At 54.3% G+C, this 23,283-nt stretch overlaps 1 protein-coding gene across 1 annotated transcript in view; it reads left to right on the forward strand.

Annotated features, from left to right (window-relative positions):
- Window positions 1-1,259: 1,259 nt before the first annotated feature.
- LOC142296994 (cytochrome P450 2C5-like) overlaps window positions 1,260-23,283 on the forward strand; it is a 130,445-nt gene continuing 108,421 nt past the window's right edge. Inside the window, exons 1-2 of the mRNA XM_075341192.1 lie at window positions 1,260-1,317; window positions 5,609-5,805. Of these exons, the coding sequence (XP_075197307.1) occupies window positions 5,623-5,805 (183 nt within the window). The 5' untranslated portion in view covers window positions 1,260-1,317; window positions 5,609-5,622. The remainder of the gene's footprint in view (window positions 1,318-5,608; window positions 5,806-23,283) is intronic.

Below are 23,283 nucleotides of genomic sequence, written 5' to 3' on the forward strand. Positions count from 1 at the left end.
TACAGATGGACAATGACCCCAAGCATACAGCCAAAGCTACCCAGGAGTTCATGAGTGCAAAAAAGTGGAACATTCTGCAATGGCCAAGTCAATCACCAGATCTTAACCCAATTGAGCATGCATTTCACTTGCTCAAATCCAGACTTAAGACGGAAAGCCCCACAAACAAGCAAAACCTGAAGGCTGCGGCTGTAAAGGCCTGGCAAAGCATTAAGAAGGAGGAAACCCAGCGTTTGGTGATGTCCATGGGTTTCAGACTTAAGGCAGTGATTGCCTCCAAAGGATTCGCAACAAAATATTGAAAATAAAAATATTTTGTTTGGGTTTGGTTTATTTGTCCAATTACTTTTGACCTCCTAAAATGTGGAGTGTTTGTAAAGAAATGTGTACAATTCCTACAATTTCTATCAGATATTTTTGTTCAATCCTTCAAATTAAACGTTACAATCTGCACTTGAATTCTGTTGTAGAGGTTTCATTTCAAATCCAATGTGGTGGCATGCAGAGCCCAACTCGCGAAAATTGTGTCACTGTCCAAATATTTCTGGACCTAACTGTATGGCTTAGCGGGGCGGGGTCATAGGAGGCAGGTTCGGTGATACTGATGGCTCGGTGGAGCAGCAAAATCTACATCATGGACATAAATGGACTCTCTACTTATACACAACTTCATCTCATTTGATAGATAACTTGAAAATCCGCAAATCACTTTATTTATAAATGATGCTGCCCCCCCAAGACAAAAATAACTAAGCAAATGGAGTAATTGAAGATGGAACACCACTAATGCCCCCATTCTTGAAGACAAATTGACAAGTTAGTCAAAATAAGAATGTCTGATAAAAATGATAACTTTGATTTTAAGGACTCTTTTACTCTAAATTACAGCTCATTGATACAACTGTATTCTGGTTATTGCTTATCTTATACTTATGGAGGAGCTATTGATTGTGGAACAATGCCACAGAGTGCAGGGATATTGTTTGTTCTCCAGTGGGAGTCGGTGTGATCTCGGGGCACAATGATATCCGGTCTGCACCTCTTATGCACTTGCTCGTTAGTGTTTTTTTTTTTGTTGGAAATTCATTATCTGTATATTATATTCCATCGTTATTCTACCATGCAGTATATACTTTATTGTGTTTGGCAGATTATTGGCACATAAACTCACACCTTCCAGGGTTAATTACAGGGTGGAGCTACAGGTGTGATAATCTCCTATCTTGATATAAAAATCTTCCATGTCCTGAAGACAGAAGAGAGGAGACTGGATCAGCGCGTTGTGTTCTCTGTGCTGTCGTCACTGCAGGACTCCAGGTAGGATGGCATGTTCTCAATATCTTGTTAACTTCTTTGCTACAGGGTCATTGATAGTTACTACATTTTAATCCTTATCATCAGGCATCTACAGTATCTGTCTATCCTAACAAGAACATTTTATCAGAAATGTAATCTCTAAGGTATTCTTGGAGCTTTTTTCAGCCTCCTAATACCTGTTTTAATGATAACGGAAAAAGCACAAAAGGTTGAATACACATATTTAAAAACTAAGTTTAACTGTTTTCCTGCTTTACATCACCGGACAAGTTCGGACCACCATCAATCACTGACACTGTGCCGTGGCAGCTCAACCACCGCAGTGTGACTGACATTCCGGTGTTTGCGAAGTGATCATGGAGAGGAAGAGAAGGGACAGCTTTTTTGCCTTCTTGGTGACCTCAGGCAAGGAAAGCAGGCAACAATTAAACTTTGCTTGCACCTCGGGTGAAAATCCAGTTTGGTGCCTCCTATACACAGCTTAAGTGGCTTGACTAGTCCTCACGTGACCGCTCATATGCAATGTTCAATCAAGTAGCAACAAGATACTCATCATTTTCTCAATGTTTTCTTAATCTCTCAAAAACTACAGTCCCCTGCTTCATTTAGAGAAGCATGACGAAAAGATAATCAGCACATGAATATGAAAATTGCATATGAGTAGTCATCTGATGACTGCTGGAACTGGTAAGCACAGATGAATCCTCACAGTGAGCATATTACTGATATTATCTGATCCAGAGGCATCTGTCAGTCAATGTTCCAGGGCGTGCTTGGAGCCGGAGCACAGTCTGTACTGAGCATTGACTGAAGACATACCTCTATAACTAAAAGCCGGAGGCTGCCAAGAGGAATAAACCTAATTTAGTAAAGATATTTTATCTTGGTACTGTCACGGTTTCCCCTCTTCGTCCACATGGCTAGGGGGTGGAGTCTTCTCCCGGGCCTCACTTCCGGAGCTTGGATGCTTTAAATACTGTCATCTCCGGTGAACCAGCAGTGGCTATAGGCTTACCGCTGCTTTGCCTGTGAGTGTTTGTCCCTGAAAGTGTGATCCTTATCCGTTCCTTCTCTGTTCCCTAAGCCTCCGTCTGTGTTTTGTCTCCTAGTCGTTCTGCCATTCCTCTGTCCCACCTCCTTCCTTCCCACAATAGCCCCGGTTGTTCCCCTCTCTCCTACCTCCCCACTCGGTTGTTTCCTCTGGTACTGACCTCGGCATGATCTCGACTCCTCCTCTGCTAGTTCCTCCGGTCTTCCTGCTGCGCGTACTGTGTATGACCCGGACCCGTCTAACCATCCCCCGCATGCCCCACAGCTTCAGCTGTCTGGCTGATGCTTACAGACACTACATCAGCAGCACACACTGTGAATTCCCCTCCTTGCTCATTCAGCTCCGTGTAGTGTCTTTCCCTGCAGGACTCCAGCTCCCCCTGCTGGCAGCCTGACAGGTACCCTATTTTTTTGTTTTATAAGATGCACTAGATTATAAGATGCACCCCAAATTGAAATAAAAAAAGGGGGGTCCGTCTTGAATTCTGGTGGTGTTTTAACAGGGGAGGGTGGGGGGGGGGGGCGGCAGCAGAAGTTGAGCAAGGTCATAGGAGGCAGGGGCAGTGCTGGAGTAGGGCGATAATGAAAGTGGTATAGTGGGTATCCCGTTTGCTTGTTGATGGCACTGTCAGGCAGGAGCATCGATAAACTGTTGGCTTAAAAAAAAATGGCTCTTGGAGTCAGCGCGTGCACAGATTGAGCTATCTGCTCAATGACGAGCCAATATCTCATCTGCGCATGTGCCACTTCCAGGCACCATTTTCCTTAAGTTCATTACTGGGTGATCAATGGACCGGAGGCGGCGCATGCGCAGATGAGATCTTCAGCTGAGAGCTCCATCTGCGCATGCGCCGACTCCAGGTACCATTATTTGAAGCCTGCACCACCGACATTTTCAGGATGGCCCCTGCCTCACTCCCCCCAGCAGCGAGCACAGCCCAACATAAGCACCAGCACTGCTCCTGTCGCGGGCGGAGGAGGGGACGCCGCGCTCTCCCTACTGCTGCTCGGGTCCGGCTGCCGCGGCTGCTGCGGCCTGCTGCTGCTCGGTGGCTCGAGCGGTGGGCCGGATCCCGGGGACTCTAGCGGCGCTCCTCGCCCGTGAGTGAAAGGGGATTTTGGGTGTGGGGATTGGTTATTGTCCGTGACGCCACCCACGGTTGTGGTGATTTATTGACACCACCGCTGCTCTGCATAGGGATCCTGGGAAGGATGGTATGGAGCAGCCAGTTGTTGTGTTGCCCCTCCGTGGGTAAGGGTTGGTGATCCCGGGGCCCAGTGATGAGGTGGGTGATGCAGGGCTTGGTGGGGTGCAGGGACGCGGGGGCAGCGCTGTGCCTTGCGGCACTGTGGTACTCACTCAGCCTGAGACGTGGACACAGTTTTCGGTAAAACACACGGCTGGAAAGACGGTTCCCACGGACGGCTGCACTTGCTTTCCCCAGTAGGTGACGGTGATGTCCCTTTTCCTGCACCTAATGTTTCTGTATTGGTAGCGATGGATTCCCACCGGTAACCCGCTCCCCGGCTTGGATATGGGCCGGAGGAGCCCTACTTTGCCCGCAGGCGCTGGCCCTGAGAAACTGGTGCCCTGGCGGTGGCGGTGTCTCTCCGTAATGGTCGGACTGTTGCCTTCAATCGGGACTTGGTCGTTTGGAGACAGACGTCCCCTTCACTGACGGATTTGGCAAATTATGGCGACTCCTAGCCTTGCTGGGATCCGAAAGGCCCCTGCCCTGGTGCTGACTGTTCTTCCTATACTGCTCCAGACCGCCGGGTCACTACCCGTCCGCGGTCCTTCCAGCAACCTCCGAGCAGTCCCCCTCCAGACTATCACCGCCGTCTGCTGACCTTGCTGTCACTGTCCTGGCACACAGCCGGACCAACTTCAGGCTTTACTACTGTCACTTCAGCTTCTCTCTTTAGCTCACTACTACTTCACTTCTACTTTCAACTCTAACTTGAACTTCACTCCTCCACTTCCCTCACTTGACTCAAGCTCTTCCCTGAGCTGACTGCCTGGTTCCTCCTGCCTCCAGGGCTGTGTACTCCTCGGTGGGCGGAGCCAACCGCCTGGCCCACCCCCTGGTGTGAACATCAGCCCCTGGAGGAAGGCAACAAGGATTTTGGTAGCCTTGGTGTTCCTAACTGGGGTGTAGGGTGTGGTGGTGGGATGACCTGTGACCCCTGGCTTGCCCAGGGCGTCACACTCCCTCTCCACCATACCCATGTAAGCTACATTTGGCTTATAAGACACAGCCTCCATTTGCCTTCCAATGGAGTCACCGGATAAGACATATTTTTCTCTTTTGAGGAACCAAGCGTTGTCTCTTCTGTGAGATGCTCCCCTGAGTCACAATGGTGGAAAACCTTTGACTAAAGGGGGCTTTACACGCTATGATATCGTTAATGTTTTGTCGTCGGGGTCAAATTGTTAGTGACGCACATCCGGCGTCATTAACGATATCGCAGCGTGTGACACTGACCAGCGACCTTAAGCGACCTCAAAAATGGTGAAAATCGTTCACCATGGAGAGGTCGTCCCAAACTCAAAAATCGGTAAGGGTTGTTTATGCGGGTGGTTCGTCGCTCCTGCGGCAGCACACATCGCTATGTGTGACACCGCAGGAGCGAGGAACGTCTCCTTACCTGCCGCAGGCCACAATACGGAAGGAAGGAGGTGGGCGGGATGTTACGTCCTGCTCAACTCCGCCCCTCCGCTTTGATTGGCCGGCCGCTTAGTGACGTTGTGGTGACGTCGCTGTGATGCCGAACGTCCCTTCCCCTTGAAGGAGGGATTGTTCGGCAGTCACAGCGACGCCGCCGACCATGTAAGTATGTGTGATGCTGCCGTAGCGATAATGTTCGCTACGGCAGCGATCACAAACAATCGCATGCGCGACGGGGGCGGGTACTTACACGCTCGCTATCGCAACAAATTGCTAGCAATATCGCTACCGTGTAAAGCCCCCTTAAGGGTCAAATACCAATAATTGGTTTTGTAGTTATTTTTGATTACTGGAAGAACTTTCTAAAAAATGTTTAGAAACTTTAAAAAGGTAGAAAAAAATGATGTAAAGGTTTCTTGATCTGGCTCTGCTATTTGTGCAATGTTGGTGATATGAAAGACGTGTCTGAATCTGAAATGTTACATAATCCTGTGATCATAAGTGGTGAGGAAGGTACATGCCCTCAGCTATAAACCATTCACAGTAATATAAGACTCATTTATCCACCACAGATATATCTGGGAATATGTGGCCCCTCGATCCAGTCACAATTCTTCTGTTTCTCATCACATTTTTCTTCGTGGCAATTGTTGCACATAAACAGAAGGAACGTGTTCACCCGAATTATCCTCCTGGTCCAAAACCGTGGCCAATAATAGGAAATATTCCCATCCTGGATGTTAATAAACCTTATTTATCATTTCAAGAGGTAAGATTTAAAGATCATTAACATTTATATTTACACTGCATGTAGGTTATTCTAAATGCCTTTACAAAAATTTAAAAAGACCGCTCTAATTCTAGCCACTGTAGCCACGCGTTATTGGTAGTCTATAAAAAAAAAAAATAGTGTAGTGTACACACTATATGTTGGCAATTGTAATGGCCTTTAGAAAAATTTAAAAACACTGCTAAGGTTGTAGCCACGTATGATCAGCGGTCTTAAAAAAAAAAATTATTAGTGCAGTATCTATACACTGCATCTTGCCAATTTAAATTGCCTTCGACCCGCAACACACATCCGTTTAATTTGTACGTGTGCGGTACGTATTTGCACGTACCGGAGACACGTACACACGGAGACCCATGTTATTCAATGGTAGATGGCACACACACGTAAAATCACACGGAACGTGTGACCGTGTGGTAAGTACATGTGTGCGCTTTTCTACCCGGACGACATGTCAGTTTTTGGCCGGCAGCACGCAGGCACGGACCCACTTTAGTCTATGGGTCCGTGCCTGCACGGACCGCACACGGAGTATGTCCGTTTTCAGCACGTTTCGTGCGTGTGCGTTTTTACACTAGCGATCTTATTTTTATTTTTTTTTAAATTAAATTCCGTATACTTACCTTTTTTTCTGCTGTTCCCAGTCATACTTACATTGGTGCTCGGTTTTTTTCTTCCCCTGGCTCATACTACTCCCCGATCATCAGCGCGGCGAGGAACAGCTGTGCAGAGAATACGCGGCAACAATTACTTTGAATATGCCGGTCGCTCTTTAATCAATCTCGTATTCCCTGCTTTTCCCACCCACAGACGCCTGTGATTGGTTGCAGTCAGACACGCCCCCCCACGCTGAGTGACAGCTGTCTCACTGCACCCAATCACAGCAGCCGGTGGGCGTGTCTATACTGTGCAGTAAAATAAATAAATAAATAATTTAAAAAAACGGCGTGCGGTCCCCCCCAATTTTAATACCAGCCAGATAAAGCCATACGGCTGAAGGCTGGTATTCTCAGGATGGGGAGCCCCACGTTATGGGGAGCCCCCCAGCCTAACAATATCAGTCAGCAGCCGCCCATAATTGCCGCATACATTATATGCGACAGTTCTGGGACTGTACCCGACTCTTCCCGATTTGCCCTGGTGCGTTGGCAAATCGGGGTAATAAGGAGTTTTTGGCAGCCCATAGCTGCCAATAAGTCCTAGATTAATCATGTCAGGCGTCTCCCCGAGATACCTTCCATGATTAATCTGTAAATTACAGTAAATAAACACACACACACGAACAATCCTTTATTAGAAAAAAAAACACTAACGAATTGCCTTGTTCACCAATTTTATAAGCCCGAAAAAGCCCTCCATGTCCGGCGTTATCCAGGATGGTCCAGCGTCGCTTCCAGCTGTGCTGCATGAAGGTGACCGGAGCTGCAGAAGACACCGCCGCTCCTGTCAGCTCCACGCAGCTAATGAAGGGAATAGCGCGATCAGCTGAGCTGTCACTGAGGTTACTCGCGGCCACCGTTGAATACAGCTGATCGCGCTATTCCCTTCATTAGCTGCGTGGAGCTGACAGGTGTCGCACGCACAACGGGGGCGGGTGCTATCGCTAGCGATGTCGCAGCATGTAAGGCACCCTTTAGTCTATGGGAAACCCGAATAACAACTATTCGGAACTATTTGTACTTCCCATACACTTACATTGCGCATTGAATATTCGCATAGCGGCGACCTATTCGTCGGATATTTGCGAAGCCGAATATTTGAAGTATTCGATCATCCCTATTTATTACTACTTTTCTGGGTCTGCTGTAAATTACACACTGAAATAAATTTATACATATTGGTGCCTGCTTAGAAATTGCTGTTGAACAATGTAAAACGGTGTTCTTCTAACTTTTAGTACCTAAATTATTTCTTTTGTGTCAGGTCTCTGACAGGTATTATCATAGGGTTGTGAAACATCTGTTTAAAAGAGAAAGGGTACATTAACCATGAGTGGTAAATCAACACGAGGTTGTCATAGAAAGGGGAATAGGCGAGGTGTTGTATGTGTACATGTTGGAAGTTCTGTTAGTCAAAGCTCTAGTGAGCAAACACCGGCTCAGCCTGTCCCAAGAGAAATGAGAACAATTTCTAAATGAGGCTCATCAACATCAGCTGGTAGTGGGTTTCAAGTACTGTATCAGATAGCCTCTCCTCATTGTCCTCCACATCACACACAGTGTATTCCTCAGAGGTGCCACCCCAATTACACTTGTTTGCACCCGCATCAGAAATCTCCAACCACCAAAATGACTGTGGGGAACCAGACATGGGAGAGCCTCAAGAGCTCTTCACACATTCTATCCCATGGGCATCACAGGTCTGCTCCAAAGATTCCCAAACTGTTGAGGAGGAAAACATCTGCACCGATGCCCAAAAGCATTGTGTCTTAGATCCTTGCTCAGATGAAGTAGGGTTCCAGCAGGATTCTGACCCTTGTCAACTGACGTTAAACCCCGGGGATGGAGGTGATGATGAGACTCAGATACCTGAGTCACATGCGTACTGTGCTGTGATGTCAGGAAGAGGAGAAGGGGACAACATAGAGCATGACAATGAAGCTGTAGATCTCACTTGGTGTGAAACCAGAGGCACGCAGCTGAGTAGCTCAACGGATGACTAGAAGGAGTAGGAGTAGAAGCCGAGGATATTACCGTGGCGATTCCTGTCCAAACACCTAGTGCTGCAACCTTGAGAAGCACTGCCTCCTCAACAGCGGTTGTGGGTTTGCAGTTCGCAGGCTGGTTTGCCTAGTCTGGCCCTTTTTTGAGACTGCAATAGATGACTCAACTTCCGTTATCTGCCAGCGTTGTAAACAACGACTGAGTAGAGGCCAAAATTGTAATAATTTGACAACTACAAGCATGAACAGACACATGCTTAACCAACATGCATTACTTTGGGAATCTCGCTGCTCTAAAATGCTGACTAAAGGACCTACCTAGCCACCGGCCACCAAATCAACATCGTCTGTCACTTTTTGCTCCTCCTGCATCCTGAAAGTAATGTAATACAGGTCTCTGACCGCAGAACCTCCTCTTGTATACCTGCTACAGTGGGGGTCTGTCGTATTACGGAAGTGCCTAGTGCTTTAGATCCATGTGAGACATCGAGAATACCACATGGTTTTCAATCCAGCATTCCATCTACCCTCTACACCTCCCACCCAGTCCACCGGTAGGTCATGAACACCTTCTGTGACGCCCTGGCCAGCCAGGTAGTTACAGATAGGGCCCCGCATTACACCGTTCCCTAACAAGGTGACAGCAGCCAAACATATAAAACCCTAGTCACCCCCCTCAGAGCTTGATGGACACACCAGGGGGTGGAACCAGGCGGTTGGAAGACGCCCACCAAGGAGTCTCAGACAGCCTGGGGCGGGAAAGTTTAGTCTAGTCGTGAAGTTCAAGTCTAGAGGTCAAGTGGAGAGGTGTGTGGGCTGGAGCTGTGTGCAGCTCCAGCAGAGGAAAGACCTAAACTGAACCGGTGCCAGGGTAGGAGCCCTGGTACTGCTGGCTAGGAGGCAGATGGAGACCTCTGTCTGCAGGAGCCGGGAATACAGCTCGGTGGAACCGTGGTGGACCGGGACAGGGTAGTGGCCCGCCGGTACTGATCGAGGGAACCGACTCGGAAACCGGAGCACAAAGGGGGGTACTCAGACCCTGAAGCTAGGTCCAGAAGCTTCTGGGGGCTAGCTAATTAACTGATTGTGGCCAGGACTAGAGGTCCTGTCCCGACTGAAGACAACAGCCCAACGAGGGGGATAGAAAGCCACCACGACACAGAGATCCCACTGGCCAGCGTCTGCGGGCAAAGGGCTCCTCAGACAACCAAAGCTGGGAGCGGACTCCTGAAGTTGCAAGCGCAGGTAGTCCACCATCACAAACAGGTGCAGGAGAAAGGCAGAGACCACCAACCGGGTGGGGGACCATACTGCAGCCGGCTGCGGGTACCGACCACCATCACCTTGGTTTACCAGAGACTCGTGTGTTTACTAATCATGAGTACATCAGTGCCTTCCGGCCGCCCATCTCCCTGCACCGCCAAACACCCCCAACGGATCCCGGGGCCACCATCCCTGCCCACGGAAGGGTTAACAACTTGCTACCAAACATCTCCCCCGGGTGCCCCGTAACTGCAGCGATGGTGTCTACCTTCACCACATCCCGTGGGTGGCGTCACGAACTTAAACACGGCTCCGGCCGTACACATACGTCCCCAAACCACAAAACCCTATTTGATCGACGTGACCGCAGGACCCCCGGGTCCGGAGACCCTCGAGTCACCCACTGAAGGTCAGGATCCGAGCGGCTCGGCTGCCGAGCACGGGGCAGTACACTTCCTCCACCCTATCTCAGCATAGCAGCCAGCCCTCGGTCACGCAGGTTTGGTCACGAGCATTTCCTCCCAGACATGAGTAAGCAAAGTGCTTGAACTTGACCACATTAAGATTGTTGACCACAAAATGTTTCCTTTCTTGCTGCTGGATGCAGACGTTTCCAAAACCTCTTGGCTGTCGCAGTCCCCCAGTACCAGTTGCCCAGTCACCATTACTTCATTAATAAAGCTGTCTGCGCTACATCATCAAGTTGCAGCCAAGATTACCTTTTCCTTGGAAAACTCTGTGTCACCCAGGGTGCACTTCACCACTGACACCTGGACCAGCAAGCATGGACATTACATCTCACTGAGTAGGCATTGGGTTTCTCTGGTGGCTGTGGGGACAGGCGGGGAAGGGGCTGCTTCCCAGGTGTGGAAATCCCAAAGGTTTGCAGGCCAAAATTCTGGATCAACTGCTTACTCTTTTGCTTCCTGCACCTCCTCTAGAGCCTGTACCTGTGCCCTCAACCTTTCCCTTAATGTAACATGTGTTTAAAAGAGTGCAGAGAGTATCTGTAACGCCCCGTGCTCGGCGGCCGAGCCGCTCGGATCCGGACCTTCAGTGGGTGGCTCGAGGGTCTCTGGACCCGGGGGTCACTTCAATTAAAAGGGGGGTTGTGGTTTGGGGATGTAGATGTACGGCCGGAGCCGTGTTAAGTTCGTGACGCCACCCACGGGATGTGGTGAAAGTGGACACCACCGCTGCAGTTACGGGGCACCCGGGGGAAAAAGGAGATGTTACGCAGCAAGTTGTTAACCCCTCTGTGGGCAGGGATGGTGGCCCAAGGAACCATTGGAGGGATGTTTGGCGGTGCAGGGAGATGGGCGACCGGAGGGTGCTGTTGTACTCACTTTTAGTAAACACACAAGTCTCTGGTAAACCAAGGTGATGATGGTCAGTGCCCATAGCCAGCTACGGTCTGGTCCCTCACCCAGCTGGTGGTCTCTGTCTTTCTCCCGCACCTGTGTTGGATGGTGGACTGCCTGTGCTTGCAACTTCAGGAGTCCGCTCCCGGCTTGTTGTTGCCTAAGGAGCCCTTTGCCCTCAGACGCTGGCCCAGGGGATCTCTGAGCCATGGCGGTGGCCGTTTATCCCCCTCGTTGGGCTGTTGCCTTCAGTCGGGACTTTGGGTGGGACAGGACCTCTAGTCCTTGCCACAATCAGTTAATTAGCTAGCCCCCAGTAGCTTCTGGACCTAGGGACAGGGTCTGAGTACCCCCCCTTTGTGCTCCGGTTTCCGAGTTGGTTCCCCGGGTCGGTACCGGCGGGCTACAACCCTGTCCCGGTCCACCTTGGTTCCACCGAGCTGTCTTCCCGACTCCTGTAGACGGAGACCACCGTCTGCCTCCTAGCCAAAGGTACCAGGGCTCCTACCCCGGCACCTGCTCAAATTGGTTTCTCTCCTCTGCTGGAGCTGCACACAGCTCCAGCCCACACGCCTCTCGAACTTGAACTTCTAAACTGTACTCTTTACTTTCTCATCCCAGGTTGTCTGACCTCCTTGGTGGGCGTCTTCCAACCGCCTGGTTCCGCCCCCTGGTGTGTCCATCAAGCCCTGAGGGGGGTGACTATGGTTTAAATGTTTGACTGTATGTTACCTGCGGGGGACAGGTGTAATGCGGGGCCCTATTTGTGACTACCTGGCCGGGCCAGGGAGTCACACTCCCCCTTGGTTAACCACAGACCGTCTGCGGGCTGTCCGACCAACACCGGTTTATTTTGCTTTTTGAGCTGAAAAAGATAAAAACATGTTTACAAGTATAATAACTTTTGTACAATTAAGCATATTTTTGTTTTCTTTCCTTATGGGAGGCAGTTTACTTAAACGTTGCATTAAAACATTTTTATTAACCGGGAACGGGACAGGACCGGGTCCTTTTCATTTTTGTCCACGCAAACAAACCTAGCCCTGGTGCTGCCTCTAAAAACCAGGTCAGCACCCCTTTTCCCCAGTCCGGGTTCGGGTCTGGGTCTTGCCCACACGGGCCGGGTAATAAGTTCCTTACCCGGCAGTCTCTCTCAGAGGCCCCACGTCCACAGGACTCCTGACCCAGAGGGTAGTAACCGTGTCTCACTAGTGACAGGACCTCGGCCTACAATTTTCCGCAGGCCCTTCCTCCAACCAGCCTCTCCGGAGACTGCAGGACTATGAAAAAGGGTGGTCAGGGACTATTTACAAGGCCTAATAATTTTTGGGTTGGCCTGCAAGTTCTCGGCCATGTGTTTTTGTATAAACGGGGTAAAACTAGAATGGGAAGTCAACAAGGTCCCAACGGGGACGGGCAAGAGGGTAGCCGGGAACCACTACCTAATTTTCTTCTTTAAACAGCAATTTTTTGGAGCAGCTGCCGTTGCTGCCGCTCCCAGTATGGGACACGGGCTCCATGCGCCACTTCCTGCCCAGGAGCCAGGCTCACTCGGATGCCCCCGGCACCGGCTACGACTGGACTCACATTCTGCCGTGGGCCCTACTGCTCAGTGGCCTGCTCCTCCTCTCTGCAGGGGCACTCCGGCTGCTCCACAGCCGGGACTGGGTACTTGGGAGCGACTAGCATCGCTCCTGCGATCGACCTCTGGGCGAGGATCGCCTCTGTTGCGGCCGGGAGGACTGCCGGAGCCGTCATCATCTCTGTTGCGGCAATGCTCGGGGCCGGGCAAGATGTCATCAGTGGTGCAGCCGGGATGGAAGCCGAGACGGGTGCCAGGAGGGTGACAAAGGTAAGGCCCGGGGGTCCCAGGTCTGGGCCCCCTCCCACAGACGCTGCGGGCTCCGCTACCGGTAACAGGGGTAATGGGTCGGTCGGGGCGTTGGTCGTGGGCATGGGCAGTGAGGGAGGTGGTGTGGTGGATGGCAGCAGGCCGGGCCCTTCAGCCTGGCAGGCCAGTTCCTGGGGAACATAGCGGCATGGGTCACTGCTTACCTGCTCCTCTGAGACCACCTCCACTTCGCATGCCCGAACGGTTGTGACCAGGCCCTTCATCTCCGACGTCCACTCCGCCAACATGGAGTGGACCTTGGCCTGGAACTTCTGGCACGTCTTGCCGCTGGATCCAGGAACGTGTGTCTGCAGAGTGCTGGCATCCCTGCACTTATCAGCCATGGTTACATCAGCTCTTCCCGCTTCTCCCCCTTGGTCTTTTCGTAGCACTCCACTAGCCGGCCGGTAAGTATCGTTTTTCGACTTCCGGCCTTGCTTTCCGGCCGTGTTCCCAGGGGGCGGTGCTAGAGTTTTCGCGCTCTTTTCACGGGGAAGAAGACTCCGGCGGGAATCTTCGCGCCAAACGGGTCACCGTTGACTTCAATACAAGGCGCACTTCCACAAGGTAAGTGGATGGGTAAGTATCCTGTTTGTGAAGCCAGAAATTGAGGTGTACCGCTACGTGCTCGGCGGCCGAGCCGCTCGGATCCGGACCTTCAGTGGGTGGCTTGAGGGTCTCCGGACCCAGGGGACTCGCGATCACTTCAACTAAAAGGGGGGTTGTGGTTTGGGGATGTAGATGTACGGCCGGAGCCGTGTTAAGTTTGTGACGCCACCCACGGGATGTGGTGAAGGTTGACACCACCACTGCAGTTACGGGGCACCCGGGGGAGATGTTATGCAGCAAGTTGTTAACCCCTCCGTGGGCAGGGATGGTGGCCCCGGGACCCGTTGGGGGGATGTTTGGCGGTGCAGGGAGATGGGCGACCGGAGGGTGCTGTTGTACTCACTATAAGAAAACACACTAGTCTCTGGTAAACCAAGGTGATGGTGGTCGGTGCCCGCAGCCGGCTGCGGTCTGGTCCCCCACTTGGCTGGGGGTCTCTGTCTTTCTCCCGCACCTGTGTTGGATGGTGGACTGCCTGTGCTTGCAACTTCAAGAGTCCGCTCCCGGCTTGTTGTCGCCTAAGGAGCCCTTTTCCCGCAAACGCTGGCCCGTGGGATCTCTGAGCCATGGCGGTGGCCGTTTATCCCCCTCGTTGGGCTGTTGCCTTCAGTCGGGACTTTGGGTGGGACAGGACCTCTAGTCCTGGCCACAATCAGTTAATTAGCTAGCCCCCAGTAGCTTCTGGACCTAGCTTCAGGGTCTGAGTACCCCCTTTGTTCTCCGGTTTCTGAGTCGGTTCCCCGGGACGGTACCGGCGGGCTACAACCCTGTCCCTGTTTACCTCGGTTCCACCGAGCCGTCTTCCCGGCTCCTGCAGACGGAGACCTCCATCTGCCTCCTTGCCAAAGGTACCAGGGCTCCTACCCCGGCACCTGCTCAAATTGGTTTCTCTCCTCTGCTGGAGCTGCACACAGCTCCAGCTCACACACCTCTCCAACTTGAACTCTGAAACTGTACTCTTTACTTTCCAACCCCAGGCTGTCTGAACTCCTTGGTGGGCATTTTCCAACCGCCTGGTTCCGCCCCCTGGTGTGTCCATCAAGCCCTGAGGGGAGTGACTAGGGTTTAAATGTTTGGCTGTATGCTACCTATGGGTGACAGGTGTAATGCGGGGCCCTATTTGTGACTACCTGGCCGGGCCAGGGCATCACATATCCTTTTGCCTCCACACAGCTCAGCGCATTCAGGCAGTGCTGAAATTAATCTGCATCAGAGAATGCATACCTCCCAACCGTCCCGGATACAGCGGGACAGTCCCTCTTCTGAGCCTTTGATCCCGGGTCCCGCCCGTGAGGCTGTTTATCCCGGCTCCACCCACCCACTGTAGCCCCGCCTCGCTGTTTCTCCCTTCTACTATTCATTACAGAGCCGAGCGCGCACCTACTCCTGTGACTGCTGCTGAGGTATGAATCACCCCCTGCAGCAGAGCGACCCCCCTGCAGCAGAGCGACCCCCCCCCCCTGCAGCAGAGCCCCCCCCCTGCACCAGAGCCGACCCCCCCCCAATCCCGGAGCCTGCGTTTGTCTGCAGCTGTTCTCTGATTCCCCGTGTGCGGCTTCTCACTGCTGCAGACACGCGGGGAGTCAGGAAGCTGAGGAGACCGTGCAATCAGCACTTATCTCCTGCAGATAGCAGTGACAATAACCTATGCAGAGTGGCATCTGCAGGCTTCTATTACCGATCAGTGGTCTCCTGCCTGTGGAGCAGAGCTGCTGGGTCCTAGCTTCCCAACAGCTTCAGCTCTGCTTTATCCTGGCTCCTCTACCAGTTAAAGGGAACATGTCAGCAGAAATTTCACAATAAAAATAAAAGATTCCCCTCTGCAGCTCCTGGGCTGCTTCTAGAAAGGTTCCTGTTGTTATTGTGCCCCCTTTGAGACCTACAAAAATACTTTATGAAGTCTTACCTTTTTGTATGCAAATGTGTTTTTATGGTCACGGGGGCGGGCTGTCTGGCGTCCGTTATTCCCCCTCCTGCCGCTTTACGCAGTCCCCCATTGCTCATTTACATACACAAGGACGCCTTCCTCATGTAACTGTCCTCCCGAAGTTTTGCGCATGTGAACGCTTTTTCAGGTGATTGCGCAGGCGCGAGATTATGGGCGGCGCTGTGATTGTCATCAGCAGCGTTAACCAAGTACCCGCCCATAATCTCGTGCCCGCACTTTTCCCTCTGACTCCACCGTTATGCGCAAGTGCTGGCCATATGAGCCATGTTACCTATTACTGCTTGCACGAGATTATGGGCGGGTACTTGGATGACGCTGCTGATGACAATCACAGCGCCGCCCATAATCTCGCGCCCACGGTAATAGGTAACATGGTTCATATGGACAGTGCTTGCGCATAACGGTGGAGGCAGAGTGAGAAGCGTGGGCACGAGATTATGGGCGGGTACTTGGATGACTTTGCTGATGACAATCACAGCGCCGCCCATAATCTCGCGCCCACGGTAATAGGTAACGTGGTTCATATGGACAGTGCTTGCGCATAACGGTGGAGGCAGAGTGAGAAGCGCGGGCACGAGATTATGGGTGGGTACTTGGATGACGCTGCTGATGACAATCACAGCGCCGCCCATAATCTCGCGCCTGCGCAATCACCTCAAAAGCGTTCACACTTTGCACAGTGCTCAGTCCCGCGAGAGTGGCACTGGGCATGCACAAAACTTCAGGAGGACAGTTACATGAGGAAGGCGTCCTCATGTATGGAAATGAGCAATGGGGGACGGCGTACAACGGCAGGAGGGGGAATAACGGACGCCAGGCAGCCCGCCCCCGTGACCATAAAAACAGATTTGCATACAAAAAGGTAAGACTTCATAAAGTATTATTTTAGGTCTCAAAGGGGGCACAATAGCAACAGGAACCTTTCCAGAATGCAGCCCAGGAGCTGCAGAGGGGAATCTTTTATTTTTTTTGCTAAATTTCTGGTGACAGTTTCCCTTTAAAGGGAACCTATCAGGTGCAATCTGCACTCAGAGCCAGGAGCAGTTCTGGGTGTATATTGCTAATCCCTCCCTAACTGTCCCTGTATACACTAGCATAGATAAAGGCATCTATAGAAAAAGTATTTTTAAAGAGCTTATATCTTATGCTAATTAGCGCGGGGACTAGTCCCAAGGGCGTTACTTCACTTGGCTAGTCGGCTCATATAGCGTGTTAGTACTCACACAGGGGCGTAATAACATGCTAACATGCTATGCGAGCCGACTAGCCAAGTGAAGTAACGCCCTTGTGACTAGTCCCCGCGCTCATTAGCATAAGATATAAGATCTTTAAAAATATTTGTTCTTGATCTCTTTATCTATGCTAGTGTATACAGGGACGGTTAGGCAGGGATTAGCAATATACACCCAGAACTGCTCCTGGCTCTGAGTGCATATTGCACCTGACAGGTTCACTTTAAAGGGAACCTGTCACCAGATTTGGGGCCTATAAGCTGCGGCCACCACCAGCGGGATCTTATGTACACATTCTAACATGCTGCATACCTCCCAACCGTCCCGGATACAGCGGGACTTTCACGCTTTACGTTGTTTGTCCCGTTGCCACGGGCGGGACGGCCGGCTCCCGGGCTCCGCCCACCCACTCTCTCTCCGCCTCCCTGCTTTTCCCTCCTACCATCCTAGTAGACGTGGCATAGAGAGGAGCGCTGCCTGTGCTGCTGCTGGTACAGTAAACGAATCTCCCCAGCGCTGATTTCCCTCCCTCCCCCCTCACCCCCGGCCGGAGCCTGTCTGTGCGGTCGGCCGGCCGCCTGTCTGTGCGGTCGGCCCGCCACCTGTCTGTGCGGGCGCCCCCCGCCGCCTGTCTGTGCGGGCGCCCCCCGCCGCCTGTCTGTGCGGGCGCCCCCCTGCCGCCTGTCTGTGCGGGCGCCCCCCTGCCGCCTGTCTGTGCGGGCGCCCCCCTGCCGCCTGTCTGTGCGGGCGCCCCCTTGCCGCCTGTCTGTGCGGGCGCCCCCCTGCCGCCTGTCTGTGCGGGCGCCCCCCTGCCGCCTGTCTGTGCGGGCGCCCCCCTGCCGCCTGTCTGTGCGGGCGCCCCCCTGCCGCCTGTCTGTGCGGGCGCCCCCCGCCGCCTGTCTGTGCGGGCGCCCCCCTGCCGCCTGTCTGTGCGGGCGCCCCCCTGCCGCCTGTCTGTGCGGGCGCCCCCCTGCCGCCTGTCTGTGCGGGCGCCCCCCTGCCGCCTGTCTGTGCGGGCGGCCCGCCGCCTCATTGTGCGGGCGGCCGGCCGCCTCTCTCTGCGGGCGGCTGGCCGCCTCTCTGTGCGGGCGGCCCGCCGCCTGTCTGTGAAGGCGGCCGGCCGCCTGTCTGTGAAGGCGACCGGCCGCCTCACTGTGGCTGCCTGCGTGTCCGTGCTGGAGGCCCGCCGGCTGCCTGCGTGTCCGTGCTGGAGGCCCGCCGGCTGCCTGCGTGTCCGTGCTGGAGGCCCGCTGGCTGCCTGCGTGTCCGTGCTGGAGGCCCGCCGGCTGCCTGCGTGTCCGTGCTGGAGGCCCGCTGGCTGCCTGCGTGTCCGTGCTGGAGGCCCGCCGGCTGCCTGCGTGTCCGTGCTGGAGGCCCGCTGGCTGCCTGCGTGTCCGTGCTGGAGGCCCGCCGGCTGCCTGCGTGTCCGTGCTGGAGGCCCGCTGGCTGCCTGCGTGTCCGTGCTGGAGGCCCGCCGGCTGCCTGCGTGTCCGTGCTGGAGGCCCGCCGGCTGCCTGCGTGTCCGTGCTGGAGGCCCGCTGGCTGCCTGCGTGTCCGTGCTGGAGGCCCGCCGGCTGCCTGCGTGTCCGTGCTGGAGGCCCGCTGGCTGCCTGCGTGTCCGTGCTGGAGGCCCGCCGGCTGCCTGCGTGTCCGTGCTGGAGGCCCGCTGGCTGCCTGCGTGTCCGTGCTGGAGGCCCGCCGGCTGCCTGCGTGTCCGTGCTGGAGGCCCGCTGGCTGCCTGCGTGTCCGTGCTGGAGGCCCGCCGGCTGCCTGCGTGTCCGTGCTGGAGGCCCGCTGGCTGCCTGCGTGTCCGTGCTGGAGGCCCGCCGGCTGCCTGCGTGTCCGTGCTGGAGGCCCGCTGGCTGCCTGCGTGTCCGTGCTGGAGGCCCGCCGGCTGCCTGCGTGTCCGTGCTGGAGGCCCGCTGGCTGCCTGCGTGTCCGTGCTGGAGGCCCGCCGGCTGCCTGCGTGTCCGTGCTGGAGGCCCGCCGGCTGCCTGCGTGTCCGTGCTGGAGGCCCGCTGGCTGCCTGCGTGTCCGTGCTGGAGGCCCGCCGGCTGCCTGCGTGTCCGTGCTGGAGGCCCGCTGGCTGCCTGCGTGTCCGTGCTGGAGGCCCGCCGGCTGCCTGCGTGTCCGTGCTGGAGGCCCGCTGGCTGCCTGCGTGTCCGTGCTGGAGGCCCGCCGGCTGCCTGCGTGTCCGTGCTGGAGGCCCGCTGGCTGCCTGCGTGTCCGTGCTGGAGGCCCGCCGGCTGCCTGCGTGTCCGTGCTGGAGGCCCGCTGGCTGCCTGCGTGTCCGTGCTGGAGGCCCGCCGGCTGCCTGCGTGTCCGTGCTGGAGGCCCGCCGGCTGCCTGCGTGTCCGTGCTGGAGGCCCGCTGGCTGCCTGCGTGTCCGTGCTGGAGGCCCGCCGGCTGCCTGCGTGTCCGTGCTGGAGGCCCGCTGGCTGCCTGCGTGTCCGTGCTGGAGGCCCGCCGGCTGCCTGCGTGTCCGTGCTGGAGGCCCGCTGGCTGCCTGCGTGTCCGTGCTGGAGGCCCGCCGGCTGCCTGCGTGTCCGTGCTGGAGGCCCGCTGGCTGCCTGCGTGTCCGTGCTGGAGGCCCGCCGGCTGCCTGCGTGTTTGTGCTGAATGGGTGTGGATGGGGAGTGGATATGGGCGTGACTGTGAAATGGGTGTGGTTAGGGGGCGTGGCCTAAAAATTTGCCGCGGCGCGCTACGCGCGCCGCAAACTTTGTCCCTCTTTTCCTTCTTTAAAAGTTGGGAGGTATGGAGAATGCAGTCACACAGCTGCAGATATGTGGAAAGCTATCTGGGTTGTGTTTGATCATTGGCTGTCTCCACTGAACCTGAAGCCAGGGAACAGGCCGTATGCGATGATGGTGCAAATCTGTCAGCGGCCCTATGCCTGGGTGAAATCACACATGTGCCTTGCATGGCTCACGTTCTGAACCTAGTTTTTCTAACTTGGTTAGAAATTTCTAAATTTCTAACCCAGTATCCTGGGCTGGATTTGCTGCTGCACAAGGTATAATTGGTGTGTGCTCACTTCTGCCATTCGCAGCCTGCGGCTAATCGACTGGCAACGATAGAAAGGAGTTTTGGCGTACCAGTTAAATGGTTGATATGCGATGTGCCATCACGGTGGAATTCCACTCTGCACATGTTGCAGCCAGCAGCAGCAAGGTCTGCTACAGTACGCCTTGACGCATAACTCTGGACAACGCAGTACGGAGGTAGGGGACATCACGTTTGTGCAGTGGGTACAGATCAAGACCCTCTGCACCCTCCTTGACAGTTTTGAAATGGCTGCAAACATGGTTACCGCTGGGGATGCCATAATCAGCAGCGCTATTCCGCTCATCTACATGTTGGAGCATACTTTGTATAATCTGCGGGAGGAGGTTGGAGTCCCAGAGGAAGAAGAGAAAGCAGAGGAGGAGGAGGAAGGGATAACATTTCCTGGAAGGTCCTGACAGTCGTCACACTGGCGGGTGTGACAGGAGAGTGTAGGCAATCGATGGAGGTTGGCTCATGTTAACAGAGAAACTGGTAGGGCAGCTTTGCACACTACGACATCGCAGGTGCGATGTCGGTGTGTTCAAATCGAAAGTGACGCACATCCGGCATCACTTGCGATGTCGTAGTGTGTAAAATCTTTTTGATACGATGAACGAGCGCAAAAGCGTCGTTATCGCATAATCGGTGTATTCTCCGACATTTCCATAATGCCGGTGCAGCGACAGGTACGATGTTGTTCCTCGTTCCTGCGGCAGCACATATCGCTGTGTGTAAAGCCGCAGGAGCGAGGAACATCTCCTACCTGCGTCCCGGCAGCAATGAGAAGGAAGGAGATGGGCGGGATGTTTACGTCCCGCTCATCTCCGCCCCTCCGCCGCTATTGGCCGCCTGCTGTGTGACGTCGCTATGACGCCGCACGACCCGCCCCTTTAGGAAGGAGGCGGGTCACCGGCCAGAGCGACGGTCGCAGGACAGATGAGTGCATGTGAAGCTGGCATAGCGATAATTTTCGCTACGCCAGCTATCACAAGATATCGTACCTGCGACAGGGGCGGGGACTATCGCACTTGACATCGCAGCATCGGCTTGCGATGTCGTAATGTGCAAAGCCCGCCGTAGTGAAGGTACAGGAGCTGAGCACCAAATGGAGGAGGAAAAGGTGTTGGGGAACAAAACTGTGGAGATGAAGAAGTTATTGGTCCCATCTCTTTTGTCCATGATTGGTGTGGGTAGACAGAGGAAGAGAAGGAGGCAAGCTTGAGTGTTAACATGCTAAAAAGTCAACATGGACTTAGACTGTATGGAAACTTCTCAATGCCATCAATGTATAAGGGAACTCTGGTACTGCATTACTGCTATATGAAAAAATGAGATTTTTAGTTTATGAATTGGCCAATGCATGTAAGCCCGTAAAACAACAGCAAGGTAAATCTCAATATTCCGGGTCACTAACTAAAATGCCACTATCTAGGTTAAAAACATCCATGTCTGGGCAGCTAGACTTAAGGCTACTTTACACACTGCGATATCGGTCCCGATATCGCTAGCGTGGGTACCCGCCCCCATCTGTTGCGCGACACGGGCAAATCGCTGCCCGTGCCGCACAACATCGCCCAGAGCCGTCACACATACTTACCTGTCCGGCGACGTCGCTGTGACCGGCGAACTGCCTCCTTTCTAAGGGGGCGGTCCGTGCGGCGTCACAGCGACGTCACTGAAGCGTCACTGAACCGCCGCCCAATAGCAGCGGAGGGGCGGAGATGAGCGGGACGTAACATCCCGCCCACCTCCTTCCTTCTGCATAGCAGCCGGGAGTCAGGTAAGGGGAGCTTCCTCGTTCCTGCGGTGTCACACGGAGCAGGAACGAGGAACAACTTCGTTACTGCTGCAGTAACGATTTTTAAGAATGGACCCCCATGTCGCCGATTAGCGATTTTGCACGTTTTTGCAACGATGCAAAATCGCTTATCGGTGTCACACGCAACGGCATCGCTAACAAATTCCGTGACCCCAACGACTCCGCATTAGCGATGTCGCAGCGTGTAAAGCCCCCTTTAGTCTTTGTACGGAAACTTCTGACACATGAGTGCCTTCTTACTGCACTATTTGCAACATAATGTTGATATCATTAAGATTAGAAATAGTGCTGACTACTGGATTGCCACTCAGTTATATCCATGCTACAAGACTCAATTTAGCAAGATGCTTCTGTCGCGGGCGGGGAGGGGAGCTGCGCTCACCACACTCGGGTCCGGCGCTGCTGCTGCTTCGCTTGCTGCTCGGTGGCTCGAGCGGTGGGCCGGATCCGGGGACTCGAGCGGCGCTCCTCGCCCGTGAGTGAAAAGGGGGATGGTTTTGGGGATTTATTGTCCGTGATGCCACCCACGGTTGTGGTGAGGTTGTGACACCACCGCTGCTCTGGACGGGGATCCCGGGAGCGATGACAGGGAGCAGCTTGGATGTTGTTCTTCCCTCCGTGGGTAGGGGGGGTTGGTTGTCCCGGGGCCCGGTGAGGGAGGAATGGCAGGCGGGTTACGGGGCCTGGTGAGGTGCAGGTTCGCGGGGGCAGCGCGGTGGCGCACGGCACAGTGGTACTCACTCAGCCAATGATGAATACAAAGTCTAAGGTAAAACAAACGGCTGGATGGACGGGTCCCACAGACGGCTGCGGTGGTTCTTCTCCCGGTAGGTTGGTGGTGACTGCCTTTCCCTGCACCTGTGTTATGTTCTCGGTTCTGGTGGCTTCCCACCGGTAACCCGCTCCCCAGCTTGGATGGAGGCTGAGGGAGCCCCTTTTGCCCGCAGGCTCTGGCCCTGGGAACTGTAGCCTTGGCGGTGACTGTATTTCCCTTCACGGTTTGAGCTGTTGCCTTCAATCGGGTCTTGACTGCTGGGAAACCCCGGAGGTTCCCTTCGCTAACGGATTTGACCGGTTTTACGGCAACTCCTAGCCTGGTCGTGGTCCATAGGCCCTGCCGAATGGTGTTGGCGTCTCTTCGCTTCCCGATCCGGTACCGGCGGGCCACCGGCCTTCCCCGGTTCTTACGGTTCACGTCAATCAGCCTCTCCTGCAGACGGTCACCACCGTCTACCAACCTTGCTGTATGTGCCCGGGCCACGCACCCGGACACCGTCAGTCTCCTCCGCTACCACTTCACTCCTCAAACTCCAAAACTCTACTCTCAACTCCCTTCCTTTTCCCGCCTCCAGGACTGTGAACTCCTCGGTGGGTCGGGCCAACCGCCTGGCTCCACCCCCTGGTGTGGACATCAGCCCCTGGAGGGAGGCAACAAGGATTTTTGTTTGACCTAGATGTGCCTAGCCGGGGTGTGGGGTGTGTTGTTGCAGTATCTGTGACGTCCTGGCTTGTCCAGGGCGCCACACTTCCACCCCTAGAAAGGGACGCGCGGATGCTGGAGTATCAAAACAAGCTTGTAAACCATCTGAGGCCTCTGCCACACTCACGTGAAAATCACGCACGT

The sequence above is a fragment of the Anomaloglossus baeobatrachus genome, chromosome 3, assembly GCF_048569485.1.
Source record: "Anomaloglossus baeobatrachus isolate aAnoBae1 chromosome 3, aAnoBae1.hap1, whole genome shotgun sequence".
Taxonomy (NCBI): Eukaryota; Metazoa; Chordata; class Amphibia; order Anura; family Aromobatidae; genus Anomaloglossus; species Anomaloglossus baeobatrachus.